The sequence below is a fragment of the Phocoena phocoena genome, chromosome 17 (genome assembly GCF_963924675.1).
Source record: "Phocoena phocoena chromosome 17, mPhoPho1.1, whole genome shotgun sequence".
NCBI classification, from domain to species: domain Eukaryota; kingdom Metazoa; phylum Chordata; class Mammalia; order Artiodactyla; family Phocoenidae; genus Phocoena; species Phocoena phocoena.
Genome location: NC_089235.1, coordinates 12,537,431 through 12,552,909, shown reverse-complemented (window position 1 = coordinate 12,552,909; position 15,479 = coordinate 12,537,431). Strand labels below are relative to the sequence as shown.

General features: G+C 37.4%; 1 protein-coding gene across 2 annotated transcripts in view; it reads left to right on the top strand.

Annotated features, from left to right (window-relative positions):
• Nucleotides 1-5,723, top strand: part of MYBL1 (MYB proto-oncogene like 1) — a 31,252-nt gene extending 25,529 nt beyond the window's left edge. The window contains exons 13-16 of one of the 2 annotated variants that reach the window (XM_065895028.1): nt 3,240-3,356; nt 3,445-3,549; nt 3,988-4,167; nt 5,457-5,723. In XM_065895028.1, coding sequence (XP_065751100.1) covers nt 3,240-3,356; nt 3,445-3,549; nt 3,988-4,167; nt 5,457-5,582 — 528 coding nt within the window. In that variant the 3' untranslated portion in view covers nt 5,583-5,723. The remainder of the gene's footprint in view (nt 1-3,239; nt 3,357-3,444; nt 3,550-3,987; nt 4,168-5,456) is intronic. The other variant, XM_065895029.1, reaches the window with a different exon arrangement.
• Nucleotides 5,724-15,479: the final 9,756 nt, after the last annotated feature.

Genomic DNA, 15,479 nt, shown 5'->3' with positions numbered 1-15,479 from the left:
CCTTTTATTTTTAAGAATTTTCCTAATAATAATTTTCCTAATTTTAATTTTCCTAATTTTGATTTTTATCCTTGATTTTTAACATTTTAAAAAAGATGTTCAATGAACTGGATTAAAAAAATGTTATCTCGATTTATAAGTTTGAATTTGTGTTAATCTTTTTCCTTGTAAGTAAACCTTTGCTTGGCTTCTTTTGAATTCAGACTTTCTTTATATCGTCTAGAGAAGGCAAGTCAAGTTTCAGTAGAACATTGCTTAATACTAAAACCCACCTTTTAGTAGTTTCAGTAGCAGTTACCTACAGTAGAATAAAATAATTTTAATATTTTGATATACATAAGTACTTTCCTAATAATATTTATGAAACTGATTGATCATGATACCTCTTTAAGGCTCAGTTTCCTCTTCTATTCAGTGGATATCATAAAACACCCTAGCAGGTTATTTGTGAAGATAGATAATAGAAATAAAGAGGCTGGTACTAAGTTTCAAGTAGTATATGCTTAGTTGCTGCTATTATTATTTAATAATAGTGGTAACAATAGTAGTACATGAGCAGAGGTAGGAATTGTTACCTGTGTTAGCACACAGATAATTTTGAAGTACCTTAGGTGAACCATGGGCACTCTGATTCTAGGCAGATAAAGATATCTGACAAATTACGTACATTAGAAATAAAATATGATTTTTAAAATATTGGTCACTTCTAGGGTACTTTAGTTATCTTCTATTTTTAGTCACATTTTGAGTAAATCAATTAATAAATTCTATTTTACTTGATTTAATCAATTTTCTACCAAAGAGCGTGTCTCACACTCAAATCTCCTAGTCTTTTCCTTTTTTTTGAAATACTGTTTTAGAGGGTACATAGTAGGATTGATCAAGTCTTTTTGTCACTTAGTTCCATATGCTACTATGAACAATTATATTCTCTTTAGAGTTCTCTAAACTTTTTAGTTTTTATGAATATATACGTAATAAAAGTGGGATCACACTGTGTACTCTTTTGTAACCTTTTAAAATTTAATAAATTGTATATATTTATCCCATAATTTTTAATGTTTTTGTATTAGTCCATTGTATGGAATTACCTAATTGATTTAATCTGTTTCAGCATTTTGTTATTCGTTTAAAAAATTTATCATTAATTTGATAAATATTGATTGAGTGGCTAATATGTGCCAGGCGCTGAGCTAGGCTTTTGGGGATGTAATGTTAAACATGTCAGGTATGCTTCCTGCCTTCAGAAGGGTGTGTAGCCTAATTGGGAATTCGACAAATAAGCAATAATTTGAAGACAGTTGAAAAATTCTGACAGTGCCTCAGGGTCATTTGGTCAACATATACGTTGAGTAAAAATTATCATTTTAATAATAGTACATAAGAAATTAGGTTTCAGATACCTAAGTCCCTGTCAGTTTGTTCATGTTTCGGAAGAATTTATCCATTGCCAAAACAGGTCATTTTCATCAGCAATTTAAGATAAAAAGAAAGTATTGATTTTGTAATTAAAATTTGTAAAGTATCTGTAGGCTCATTTGTAGCGAGCTGACTTTTCATTCCTTCCGCTCCTCCTCCTCCACTTATTTACTGAGCACCCACTATGTGCTAACCACTGAGCTTTCTTGTGTATCTTACAGTGGGTCAAAGGCACTTCCTAGAGGTTGGCTTTCTAGGACACTTGTATTCTTTCTTTTTTTATTTTTAAACTGAAGTATAGTTGATTTACAGTGTTATGTTAATTTCTGCTATACAGCTAAGTGATTCAGTTACACACACACACACACACACATATATATACTTTTTCATATTTTTTTCCATTATGGTTTATCACAGGATATTGAATACAGTTCCCTATGCTATACTGTAGGACCTTGTTATTTATCCATTCTATATATGATAGTTTGCATCTCCTAGCCCCAAACTCCTAATCTTTCCCTCCCCCACCCCTCTTCCCCCTTGGCAACCACAAATCTGTTTTCTATGTCTGTGAGTCTGCTTCTGATTCATAGATAAGTTCATTTGTGTCTATTGTAGATTCCACATGTAAGTGATATCATGTGGTATTTGTCTTTGCCTGACTTACTTTACTTAGTATGATAATCTCTAAGTCCATCCATGTTGCTGCAAATGGTATTATTTCCTTCCTTTTTATGGCTTGAGTATTATTCCCTTGTACATATGCACCACATCTTAGGACACTTGTATTCTTACAGGGGAAAAATAGATTCCAGGTTTCTTTTTAAGAACACCTTATCTATATTCTTTGTGAAATGTAATCCTTAAAACAAGACCTCTTGGAGCAACACACAGAAATACTGACATAATTCCTGCATGTCTCAGGCTGTAGATGAGAGCACTTTAAAAAAATTCTGTTTCCATTTTTAAAGTTTTTGTAAGTGCTGTGAAATCTCATTTATATATGAATGCTACTCTCCCTAACTTTGTTGACTGGGAACATAAGCTGCTGGTCATTACATGCTGCCAGTTTGTTCTTTTGTTTAGTGGCGCTTTGATTACCTTTTTTTTTTTTTAAACAGGTAGATGAATAATCTTTTGAGACTATTTCATCATTCAGCCCATATTCACGTTTTTTTTGTATCCTGCCTTCCCACACTCCAGTACACATATAGACACACACAGACACACATGCACACACTTCTTGAACACTGTGTCTCAGCTCTAAGCTTAAGGCTGGGTGTGCAGAGATGTATACACAGATGAAAAAGATGTGATCACTGCTCTCAAATAGCTCACATATTTAGTAGTAAGAGAAACATGTAAACTAGTAATTAGACACTATGCAATAAGTACAATAAAAATAGAAGGAGAGCTACTGTAGTCCCAATTCGTTCTATGTTTCCTATTTTTATATAAAAATACTTGGGGAAATAATCGCTTTTCTGTTTAATTTTGAGGATCCTGATTGAAGCAGGAGCTGTAATAGGTTCCCCAAAAGGAAGACTTTTGTTTAGTGCCCTAGCGTGAAGAAAGTGGCACACTTCATTCAGTGCTTGCAATGTGCAGTATTATTTTTGCCAATAATATTTTGCAATATTATTTTTGCCATAGCTATTTGAGAGCAGTGATCACATCTTTTTCATCTGTGTATGTATCTATAGGGACTGGGAGAAAATTATGCCAATAATGAAAAAGTATAAAAGATGGGTTTCTATATATGGGGAGAAAAAGGAATTGCTATAAAAGGCTTTTTAAAAACCCTTTTAAAAATAATTTAGTCACAGCCACTTGCCTTCTTGGAAGAAGATATTCGGGAAGTTTTAAAAGAAGAAACTGGAACAGACATATTCCTCAAAGAGGAAGATGAACCAGCTTACAAAAGCTGCAAACAAGAGGTGATCTTTTAGTATTGTTGTTAATAAAAGTCTTACCATGTTCAAGTGACTTGACCATAATGTTCCTGTTGTAAATTATCCATTCTAGCATACTGCTTCTGTAAAGAAGGTCAGAAAGTCACTAGTCTTAGATAATTGGGAAAAAGAAGAACCAGCCACTCAACTAGTAACTGAAGATCTTTCAGGCATGCAGGTTTGTAAAGAATTTTTCTTATATTAAGATGGTTGCTTTATGTCCTAGTGGTTCTTGTGTTTTACTCATTGTGTGGCTAATTCATTAGAGCTTCTTAGACGGTTTCCTTTAGTAGTATTCTGCCTAATTCAGAGAGAAACAATTAACTGTAGAGAATATCTTATTTACTTCCTTGCTTTTTATATTTGTTTGGTCTTGAGGGGAGTTAGCTCCCTTATGTATGATGTCAAAAAATGGTAGTTCTCAAAGCTTTAAATTTCAATATCTTTGGTTCATTTCTTAAATATTTAATTTTACTGCATTACTAGAAATTTCATCGGAACCAGCTTTCTTGGAGGGAAATGAACAGGGCTTCCACTACCACTTACTCAGTAGTCCCTCTATTTGTCTCCATTTTTGAATTAGTTATTTTATTTTCCTCTTTCTTTTTTCTCTTAGTCAGAAAATATATTTACAACATCTTTATTAATGATACCATTATTGGAAATACATGACAATAGGTGCAACTTGACTCCTGAAAAACAAGATATAAATTCAACCAACAAAACATATACACTTAATAAAAAGAAACCAAACCCTAACACTTCCAAAGCTGTCACATTGGAAAAGAATCTTCAGGTATGACTTTATAAATTTCTTTCACTGATTTTTATTGTTGTTCATTCAATTATTACTTTGGACCTACTGATCAGAAATTATACTTTTTCTTTTAAATTCAAAATTGACTATAATAGTAGCTAGACATTCACCATTGTTTTGTCACTCAAACTAGATTTGGGTTTTTGAGAGACTCGCTCATCAGGGCACATATAAACTAAACAATTGGAATGGTAGCCAATGTTGTTTCCTGTTATTACAAGCTAACATAGTAAAGACAATTGGAATCACTCTTCTGGTGATTTCTTAAGCACTGTTTCATTTTTAAACTAAAAATATCTAAATCTACTTCTGGCACCTCTTCTGTAATAAATAATTGTAGCCCTAATTGCTACTTTTAAAGGGTAAGTGGTTGGAAGCAGTTTCAAACTTCATTTTATTGGTATCGATATAATGGTTTCCAGTGAACTTTCTGGCTCAAAGTTGTAAAACAGAATCCTTTTTTCTGATGCTATGCAGCCATTACGTAACTGCAAATGAAGGCTGGAGAAATTTTTACTTTGTTATCTTAAGAATTCAACCAAGAGAATTTGAGAGGTCATTGAGGAGGAAGTTTTCTTCTTTACACTGCAGTGACTGCAGAGCTATCCTTCCTGACCTTCAAGCATTCCTTGAAAACATCTTTGGCAATCAGATGTGGCCACCTCCTCTCTTTCTTGAGCCACTGCTCTTCACAGAGCCATGTAACACATTCTCTGAATCCCCATTTACCAGTGTTTAACACAGAACTTTTCAGGAAATTTTATTACATAGCAGGTCATACCTATAGAGTAGTAACCTTTACTCTATAATAAGGGAAGAAAACAAATGAAACAAACGTAAACTTGACTTTGTGCTATGATATATTTCCTAATTTGCAAGACGTAAAGCATTCTTGGTTCATTTTTTGACATTGCATTCTCTCTAAATCTTTTGCAAAACTTTGAAGCAGTAAAGACTGACATTTCTTTCCATGTTTAGACTGATTTGATTTGACGGCAGTTGTGGGAACAGAAATTTTAAACTGCCTCCACAGTCCTATAGATAGCTAAAAAATTGACTTAAAAAACTTGATCATAAATATTTTAGTATGTACTTTTGAAACATCATTATTTAAAAAGAATCACAATGCTGTTATCAAAAACATTTTTTTACAATAATTACTTATTAAATATCCAATCAATTAATTGATTTTTTAAAAGTCTAATTGTGAAGTAGAATGGATAGTTATCTTAGTAATTTTCACATCACTATTAATATTGCCTTCCTAGTCTTGTGAATGGGAAACAGTGGTTTATGGGAAGACGGAAGACCAACTTATCATGACGGAACAAGCAAGAAGATATTTGAGCACTTATACAGCTACAGGCAGTACCTCAAGAGCTCTCATACTGTGATTGTTATTAAAACGGATGAAATGCCCCACTTCCTTATTAGATTCTCTACCAAATTAGGCTGCAATGAAATTTTTTTGTTGATTAACTGTTTTTAAAGTTTTAATACAGCCCTAAAACGGTTTGCATCCTTTTTCATATTGGGCAAGCAGAAAGCTAGGCACTTAAGTAAGGGGTAGGCAATTTCACAGTTTATTTTTTAAGACGTAAGATTTTAAAAAATTGTTTTTAAAGAACAGGATGGGGAAATCATATTAGAATATTCCTGGGTATTCTAAAAGTAAATTCTCACATATTTTCTTCAGAAGATATATGTTGCTACTCTCCTGATGCTGCGGTTTTGTTATAGATAGGTTTTATGAGTATGTATGATTTCTGAAACTAGTCTCTGTATAGAAAGCACTCATGGTTTTATGAAGTACTTTTGCCTATCTGCTGATTTACTTAGGCTACCATTTACAAAGAAACACAGTGGAAAGGAATTTAAAAGAAAGAAAGTCGCACTACTAATTTTTGGTATTTTTCAAAAAACAGTAAAATTAACTACAGTGTTAAATGTATTTATTTGAGCATAGTACTAAAAACAAAAGGCATTGCAAAAAGGTTTTTTCCTTATTAGTAAAGAGTCAGTATTTTCTTCATAAATCTCAGAAGAGCTGAGAGTTTTGTTGAATGTATTGTACAGTATGTAGGAGCAGGAAAACTTTGTAAATTGGAAAGAAGTCTGTTTTTATAATTTATTTTCATTTTTAAAGCTTAAATGTAGATATTTATACCTATACAGGGTGTCTAGAAGCCAATGTTGTTTCCTGTTATTACAAGCTAACATAGTAAAGAACAGTTTTGAGTTTTAAGTATGAAACAATAGTAAGTTATAGCTGCAAAGAATACAATATCTATACTGTATGTCACATCTACCTAAATATTGCACTATGTCCTTTAAATCATGTTGGTTATATAAAGTAGTTCTAAAAATGTACTAAATAATAATTTAATATTTTCTTTTTAAATTATATGGGGGGGTCATATAATTTAATCTGGTGATTTGTATATGTGTTTGAAATTTTTGCATTTTGTTTAAAAAATAATATGGTACTTGGTCCCTAAAAACAGTCTGCACTTAGACGTTTATTATATTTACTCAATGTTTCAGAAGTAGAGAACATTATCTTTTATTTATAAAAATATATGTCCTTTTATAAATGTTTTGTGTTTCTCTACAGGTTACAACAGTTGCTTCAGTTGCCTGTTTTAGGTGTTTGCACTTATTTTATTTCTTCTTGAAAGAATGTCTTTATTTGCTTTTGTGTAGAGATTTTATGTAATTTTTTTTGAGACATATAATGGTGTGCTGTCAACTTCAACACTGACAGGTAAATAGAATTGTACACTGTAGTTTTAATTATTTGTAATTGACACACTCTCTCCCTCTCCACTCCTGAAGTATGCTGCTATAGAAGATAGCAGAATCGGCTTGCTGCTATGAGAGAAGGAAAGAGCAACCACCACTTGCACTGTGTGAAAAGATAAAAAGCAAATGATGGCAAGTTCTCAAGTTAACTTAATGGAATCAACCATTACCAGGCAAATTCTTGCAAATATTAAAATGCTATGCCTTAAAACAAAAACAGCTTAAGATTCTCTGATGTTTTTATGTTGATAGAAATGGAAATACTATTTTAATGCCTAGCTTTTGAACAGTAGACCTAAAAGGGTTTTAAGCTATTTAAATCTACTTGCTCATTTTTGCATATTATATGTAGTGAGAAGTGAAGAAAATGTGTGGTACTAAGATTATGCCTTGTTGATACAAATAGATGAACCAATTTGAATCTTCTTAGCATGTTTGTTAAGTATGTTGATTGCTTCCTAATTAGTGAACTTCTCACAGAAACTTCACTTTGTAAAACCAGTGATTGTAGCAAAATCATACTGGATCATTTCAATTTCAGTTATCTTGAATAACATATAATGGTTCCTTTTTTTTTATGTAGCCCTTAGCTGGTTTGGATGAACATAGTCTCCAATTACCAAAGTATAATATCTTGGAAGAGCTATATTTTTTTAAAGCATACTTTTTCTTGAGCATTAAATTATCCCACATGTAATATATTGAAAATCAGCTTGGGCTTTTTGGACAGAGTACATATTTGGGTTGGTATTGGTTGAATCCTCTAGTTAACTGCTTTGTTGCTTTTTGCAAGAAGATTTCTTAATCTTAAACATGTCAGGCATCTTAAATCACCTTTTATACTGTTATGTTCCTTTGAATTTCTTTCAGTATGTTATAAAAATGCCAGACATACATGTAGCAGCCATACTTGCATGGAAACTGACTACACATATATAATACCACATTTTGTTATAAGCTTTTCGCATTAATACAGCAATTACCCTGACTAAATTCAGTTTTTTGATGTATGGGAAACCTTTCCATTGTAAGAGAATCTTGCATACAATGTTGACTGTTAACATCCAAAATAAAACATCTGTGTACAAGCTGACATGGCATTGCTCATTTCACTTTGGTTTTGTATTTTATGGTATTGATCGAACCTTTAAGGACTTAACCCAACATTCTGTTCTTAGACCATTTTTCTCCTTTAGAGCTCCCTTTGCAGGTGATTTTATCTGTTAACACAGCTTGACGTCTTTACTCAAGAAATGGAAATACTTGAGCTTCATTTAGAGCCATATTTTCAACTGCCTTTTTTTTTTTTTTGCGGTACGTGGGCCTCTCACTGTTGTGGCCTCTTCCATTGCGGACCACAGGCTCCGGACACGCAGCCTCTACGGCCATGGCTTACGGGTCCAGCCGCTCCGTGGCATGTGGGATCTTCCCGGACCAGGGCACGAACCCGCATCCCCTGCATCGGCAGGCGGACTCAACCACTGCGCTACCAGGGAAGCCCTCAACTGCCTTTAGATATGACTCTCCATGACTCTTCTGTTGGTACCTTAAATGTAGTATGTTCTCTTTTTCCCAACTTGGACCTCCCCCTTCTTTGTTCTGTCTCTTAGTGGTGTTATTTTCCCTTTGATCACCCACTGTGAAATCTCGTGCTTCTCCCTCACCCTGCACATTGAAATCTGTTGTAAAATCTCAGCCCACATAAAGGCACAGCTGTAATTCCATTCCTTCATCTTTTATTTAGATGATTGCACTAATCACTCTGATCTCCATTCTACAGAAATATGAAGAAATTGTTCTGTGACATCAGAGTGTCACCTGGGCAAAGCCAACTGGTCACCCAGTCAGGTTTGTGCAGTATTATATCACCTCGGTGAATTTGTCACCATCTAGATTTTACTTTTAGCCTTAGAAATCTGATGGATTAACACACCAAAAATGAGTTTACCTCTCACTAGAATGCCTATATCAAGTGTGTGAGACTGACACATGAAACCAGAATGCTAATTTATTAATTTACAGTGTGAAATATAACTGCTGAGAGGAAATACAACTGCTTATATGTGAGTGTACAGAAACTTATAAAAAACACACAGATTTGATCACATCTCTCCTATTCAAAGATCTTCCATAACTGTCTGTTGCTTAAATAATAAGACTTCTTCACTTCCTAATCTGGACCTGGCGACTTGGATCTTTCCGGAACATATATGTGCATGCTTCTATCTCTGTGCCTCTCCTCATGGCTGCTTTTCTTTGTCTCCCTACCTGTTAGAATCCTACTCAGGCTTCAAGGCACAGGTCTGTGAATCATTTCCTGATTATCCTGGTGCCTCCATAAAACTTTCCCACTAGACTTCATGTTTTGAAGAGTAGGGATTGCTATTTATAGCTCCTGTGTCTAGCGTGGTGCTTAGAAAATCTCAGTAAGTGTTAAATTGAAAGAATGTTATAAAAGGAGTCATGATGCTTAGGGAATATTAACTATACTTATTTTACCCAATAGTTGTGAATAGGTTTGGTCTCTCAGTTATCTGCATAAAACCAGTGTTGCTTTATAGTCAGTAAGCTATTATTTTGTTAAAATCTTTTAGTTCATTTTATAACCATGTGATTTCCTGCCTGATTTATCCAGTTATAGAGTGGTAGGCTTGCCAGCCAATCAGACTTTTAATTGTAATATAAAACAGATGGGAGGTTTTGAAGAGGTACTTCCCACTCTGTGACTCTGTGAGAAGTGAAAAGTTATTTTTAATTAAGTAGTGGAGGGTAAAAGGAACCAAGGGCAATTCCATCAGAACATTACACTTTCCCCTTCTCTGGCCGTTTTTGTTTGTTTGTCTTGATAAATGGATAATGTCAAGAAGATTTTTTTAAAAATTGGTGGAAAACCAAGATAAAGTACACCAGGAAAAAAATTATTCATGGCTGACATGTTGGGAAGAGAGTGTTTTCAAAAACTTTTTAGCATCTTGGCATCAGTACATTAAAAGCTGTTGAGTTTGAGCAAACTCCATATTAAAAGCAGTGTACTATCCTGCCCTTATTTTTGAAGGTCTCAGATCCGGTATACTTATTCAAGTTCCAAGTACAGAATGTGCTAGATTTGAGTGGATTTTTCTTGCCAGCACAGGGAAAGAAGGAGGGAGATTGAGCTATGCCAACCATAGCTCAAAAGACTGGATCAGTTTCTGACATAATTTCCTAAGCCCCAGTACAGTTAGCACTTATTTATTTGTTCAACTAGCAACCAATACTTAACTGTGTGTTTACAGTTCCTGGCAATAGGTACTGGGGATGCTGTGGTAAACAGGATAGCTTCCCTTGAGGAAGCTGATATTCTAGAAGAGATGCGTAAATATGTAACAGAAATGGCATCTCTCCTCCTTTGGCCAAAAGTGAGATCAAGTAGCCAAGTTCCGCCCAGATAGTGTGGATTTCCTCCCTTACACTATGGAGAATTGTGCCCAGGGGTCTTCCACCTCCCAGGAAGTCCACAGACTGGAAGTTTGAGTACAGGTAACAGCTGCAACCATGTGCCAGTCACATATATGATCTCATTTAATCCTCCCAACAACTCTATTAGATAAACATTTTATAATCCACTTCTATGGATATGGAAACAGGCTTAGGTTAAGAGGCTTGTCCAAACTCAGTAAAATGCTGAGATTTGGATTGATTCTTTAAAAATTAAGCATAGGGCACGAAAGAATACATATATGATTCTATTTCTCTAAAAGTATAAAAACAGGCAAAACTAATGTATACTATTAGAAGTCAGGTACCCTGGTTGGGAGGATTGTTGAAGGGAACCTTGAGGGGGGTGTCTGGAGTGCTGCAGTGCTCTATTTCTTGCTTTGAGTGCTGATTTGGGGGGGGGGCGCACCACACAGCTTGCGGGACCTTAGTTCCCCAACGAGGGGTTGAACCCGGGCCCCGGCAGTGAAAGTACAGAGTCCTAACCACTGGACTGCCAGGGAATTCCCTGGGTGCTGATTTTATGGATGGTTTTATGTTTATACAAATTCAAGCTTTACTATTAAATGTGCACTTTTCTGTGTTTATGTACATTACACTTCTATGACACGTTTTTAAAAATTAAGCCTAGGTTGGATAGTAGAGGAAAATACAAACGAATTATGCCTTGCACTATTCCGTTCATATGCTTACATGTAAGAGTCTACAATGCTAGCACTGTTACGGATGTCTCACCATTATTCTCTAGTATATGTTGGGCCCATTTCTTCTGGTAAATTTATGTTAAAGTGCTGCATGGAATAAGTGACTATTTCCTTGGGCTGTATATACCAAATATACCAAAAGTTGACCTGTAAGAGCTTCCTACACTCCACCGAATGAACTTTTGTCAGAGTCCTCCATAACAGTCCAGTTACATCTCTGAACCTTGCCGCCACCTTAAAGTTCAAGCTTTCACTCCTGCCCCACTGAAATTTCCATATTCTCCAATTATATGTCTCTCTAATGTGGTCCACTAGTTACTTTGTACTTTGTCAGCTACATTGCTTTATAGCACAATGTCTTATTACCTTGTTTATTTAGTGTTGATGTTCTCTCTCTCTCTCGCGGTTCTTTTTTTTTTTTTTCTGGCGGCAAGACTTGTGGGATCGTAGCTCCCCAACCAGGGATTGAACCCAGGCCCTCAGCAGTGAAAGCACTGAGTCCTAACCACTGAACCGCCAGGGAATTACCTAGTATTGACGTCCTCTTAACCAACATTCACTTAACTTACTCATCTGATTGATGGTTAGTAAGCTAACAGGCCTTCTCCAGGTTATTGAACACTTTTGCTCAATTAACAATGAGTGCAAATAATGTCAGATAAGAGGGCATCTACATTTTTAGAAGTTCAATAATTTATTTAACCCAATATATCCAAAATATTATCATTTTAACACGTGATTAATATACATTATTAATGAGGTATTTTACATTCTTTTTTTTCCCATGCCAAATCTTTGAAATCCAATGTGCATTTTATACACATCTCAACTAAGACCAGCCACGTTTCAAGGGCTCAATAGCCACATGTGGTCAGTGGCTACTGCACTGGGCAGTGCAGTTCTAAATCACTAGGAATTTACAGAGAAAATGTTTTGTAATTCAGAAGAAACACTGCCTATTTCAGGCCACAGCAGAACAACTTCAGAAGTTATAGTCATTGTAATTCTTCTTCCCACTCTCCCTTCCCTCTTCCCCTCCTTTCGGCCTAAGTCTTTTGGAGTTCATTAATTTAATCCCAGTTCTTCTCCTTACTGACCGAGGGGCCGGGGACATCTACATTCTTTAACCTCCGTATGACTGACTGTCTCTCTCAGTGGATTGTAAGCTCCAAGGGAATGTGTCCAGAATTTAGCACACCGCCTGGAGCTGTGCAAAACGCAAAGGATGCAATAGCAAAAGCAAGCAGCCCAGGAGCGTGCTTCCATCTGGGAGGGGAGATAGAACTCTAAGTGCTGGGAAGGAGAGAAATACATCCTATGAGAGGCTGTGACAAAGGAAACTGATCCGTTTTCCTCAGGAGAAAGTTATGTTTGAAGTGAGATCTGCCCGATGGATAGGCAGGAGGTAGTTAGGTAAAGAAGATTGGGGATCAGCAGGTTAAGGTCCCACGGAGGGAGCTAGTGTTCCACATGCAAAAATCCTTAAGGCCGGAGGGGCTGAAGTGTTGAGATGAGTGGAGAAGGAGGACAGGGCAGAGAAGGCTCCTGAGGAAGAGGGCACAGAGCGGGGAGGACACGCATGCCCTGGGAAGCAGACCCTGGTGGGGATTAGCAGGCGAGAGAGAAGTGAACTAGGGAGCCCTCTTGTAATCAACGCCTGAGGAAGGGAAGGAAGCAGGACTGGGCAGAGGGAGGAGAAGGCCTTGGCCAGCTCCATGGGGACTTCTGAGGCTCGGATGGCCCCTCAAGTTGTTCCAAGTCAGGTGAGGAGCCCAAGTCTTTCTAGCCCTGGGTCTACCGTTGGAAGTGGGCTCCCCAGGATGGGCGCCTGCCTTGGGCGAGCACTTAGCTCAGCAGAGGCAATCCTTTGACTTCAGTTTCTTTGTGGAGTAAGAGGCAGGGTCTTCTGCTGAGAAAAAAAGGAGGAATGGTTGGTGTTAGAGGCACCGTCAGAGATCTGAGGAGAATAAAGGGTTTCTGAAACAATTCTTGAGAAGAATGGAGAAGGGATTTGATCAGGGAAACACAGCAGAACTGCCAAGCAGCATGGAGGACTTGTTTTAGGTTGGCAGGTGTGGTTTTTTGTTTGTTGATGTTGTTGTTTTGTTGTTTTGTTTTGGCTGTGTTGCATGGCGTGTCGGATCTTAGTCCCCCAACCAGGGGTCGAACCCAGGCCCCAGCAGTGAAAGCGCCAAGTCCTAACCCCTGGACCGTGAGGGAAGTCCCAGGTTGGCAGGTGTGAGTTCAGGCCCTCTGCTAGGTCCGTAATGATGCTTTTGTGTTCATCCAGCCCCACTTGTCCCCTTGGATGGGTGCATAACCACAGGCAGGGCCCTGCACCGAGACACAGTGCTGTGTGTCTGCTCTGCCCTTGGTGCCCACCACAGGGGCCCGTTGATCACATGCAGCAGCAGAGGAAGCAGACAGCGTATCCATCTGCCAAATGTATGGGACAAAAAGACTGAGGGGCAAGGGACTGTGGAACGTTATCAAGAGAGGTAATTCACGGAATAGGCAGGGTAACCTCCACTGGAACTCACTTTGCCTCTTCTGACTTCCCACTGCTGGTTGTCATTACTTCTGGCATTTTTTTTGTGGTATGCGGGCCTCCCACTGTTGTGGCCTCTCCCGTTGTGGGGCACAGGCTCTGGACGTGCAGGCTCAGCGGCCATGGCTCACGGGCCCAGCCGCTCCGTGGCACGCGGGATCCTCCCGGACCAGGAAACGAACCCGTGTCCCCTGAATCGGCAGGCGGACTCTCAACCACTGCGCCACCAGGGAAGCCCACTTCTGTTTTTTTGTTGTAGTTTTTTATGTATGCCTTAGCTCCTCTTGCGGACTTGTAGCTCTCTGAAGAGTTCCAGCTCCCACTGGGCCGTCAACATATATTCTCTAAATGTTCCAGGATGTTGTGTTCCGGTTTTATTTTGACTCCCCTATGCTGACTCCATTTATAACTTAACCAAGTATTTGTTAGGGGAGGAGGAGAGGAGCCTGGATCCTCAACCCATGTTCTTTTTTTTTTTAATTTCTGGTTCATTTACTTTTTTTTTTTTAACATCTTTATTGGGGTATAATTTCTTTACAATGGTGTGTTAGATATCTCCATATCTCCTCCCACTTGCGTCTCCCTCCCACGCTCCTTATCCCACCCCTCCTGGTGGTCACAAAGGGCGGAGCTGATCTCCCTGTGCAGTGTGGCTGCTTCCCACTAGCTATCTCTTTTACATTTGGTAGTGTATATATGTCCAAGCCACTCTGTCACTTCGTCCCAGCTTACCCTTCCCCCTTTCCATGCCCTCGAGTCCATTCTCTACATCTGTGTCTTTATGCCTGTCCTGCCCCTAGATTCTTCAGAATCTTTTTTGGTTTTTTTTTTTTTTGGATTCCATATATATGTATTACCACACAGTATTTGTTTTCTGACTTACTTCACTCTGTACAACAAACTCTTAGTCTATCCACCTCACTACAAATAACTTAATTTCGTTTCTTTTTATGGCTGAGTAATATTCCATAGTATATATGTGTCACATCTTTTTTATCCATTCATCTGTCGATGGACGCCTAGGTTGCTTCCATGTCCTGGCTATTGTAAATAGAGCTGCAATGAACGTTGTGGTACATGACTCTTTTTGAATTATGGTTTTCTCAGGGTATATGCCCAGTAGAGGGATTGCTGGGTCGCATGGTAGTTCTATTTTTAGTTTTTTAGGAACCTCCATATTGTTCTCCATAGTGGCTGTATTAATTTACATTCCAACCAACAGTGCAAGAGAGTTCCCTTTTCTCCACACCCTCTCCAGCATTTATTGTTTGCAGATGTTTTGATGATGTCCATTCTGACAGGTGTGAGGTGATACCTCATTGTAGTTTTGATTTGCATTTCTCTAATGATTAGTGATGTTGAGCATCCTTTCATGTGTGTGTTGGCAATCTGTGTATCTTCTTTGGAGAAATGTCTATTTAGGTCTTCTGCCCATTTTTGGATTGGGTTGTTTGTTTTTTTAATGTTGAGCTGCCTGACCTGCTTGTAAATTTTGGAGATTAATCCTTTGTCAGTTGCTCCATTTGCAAATATTTTCTCCCATTCTGAGAGTTGTCTTTTTGTCTTGTTTATGTTTTCCTTTGCTGTGCAAAAGCTTTTAAGTTTCATTAGGTCCCATTTGTTTATTTTTGTTTTTATTTCCATTTCTCTAGGAGGTGGGTCACAAAGGATCTTGCTGTGATTTATGTCATAGAGTGTTAAGCCTATGTTTTCCTCTAAGAGTTTTATAGTGTCTGGCCTTACATTTAGGTCTTTAATCC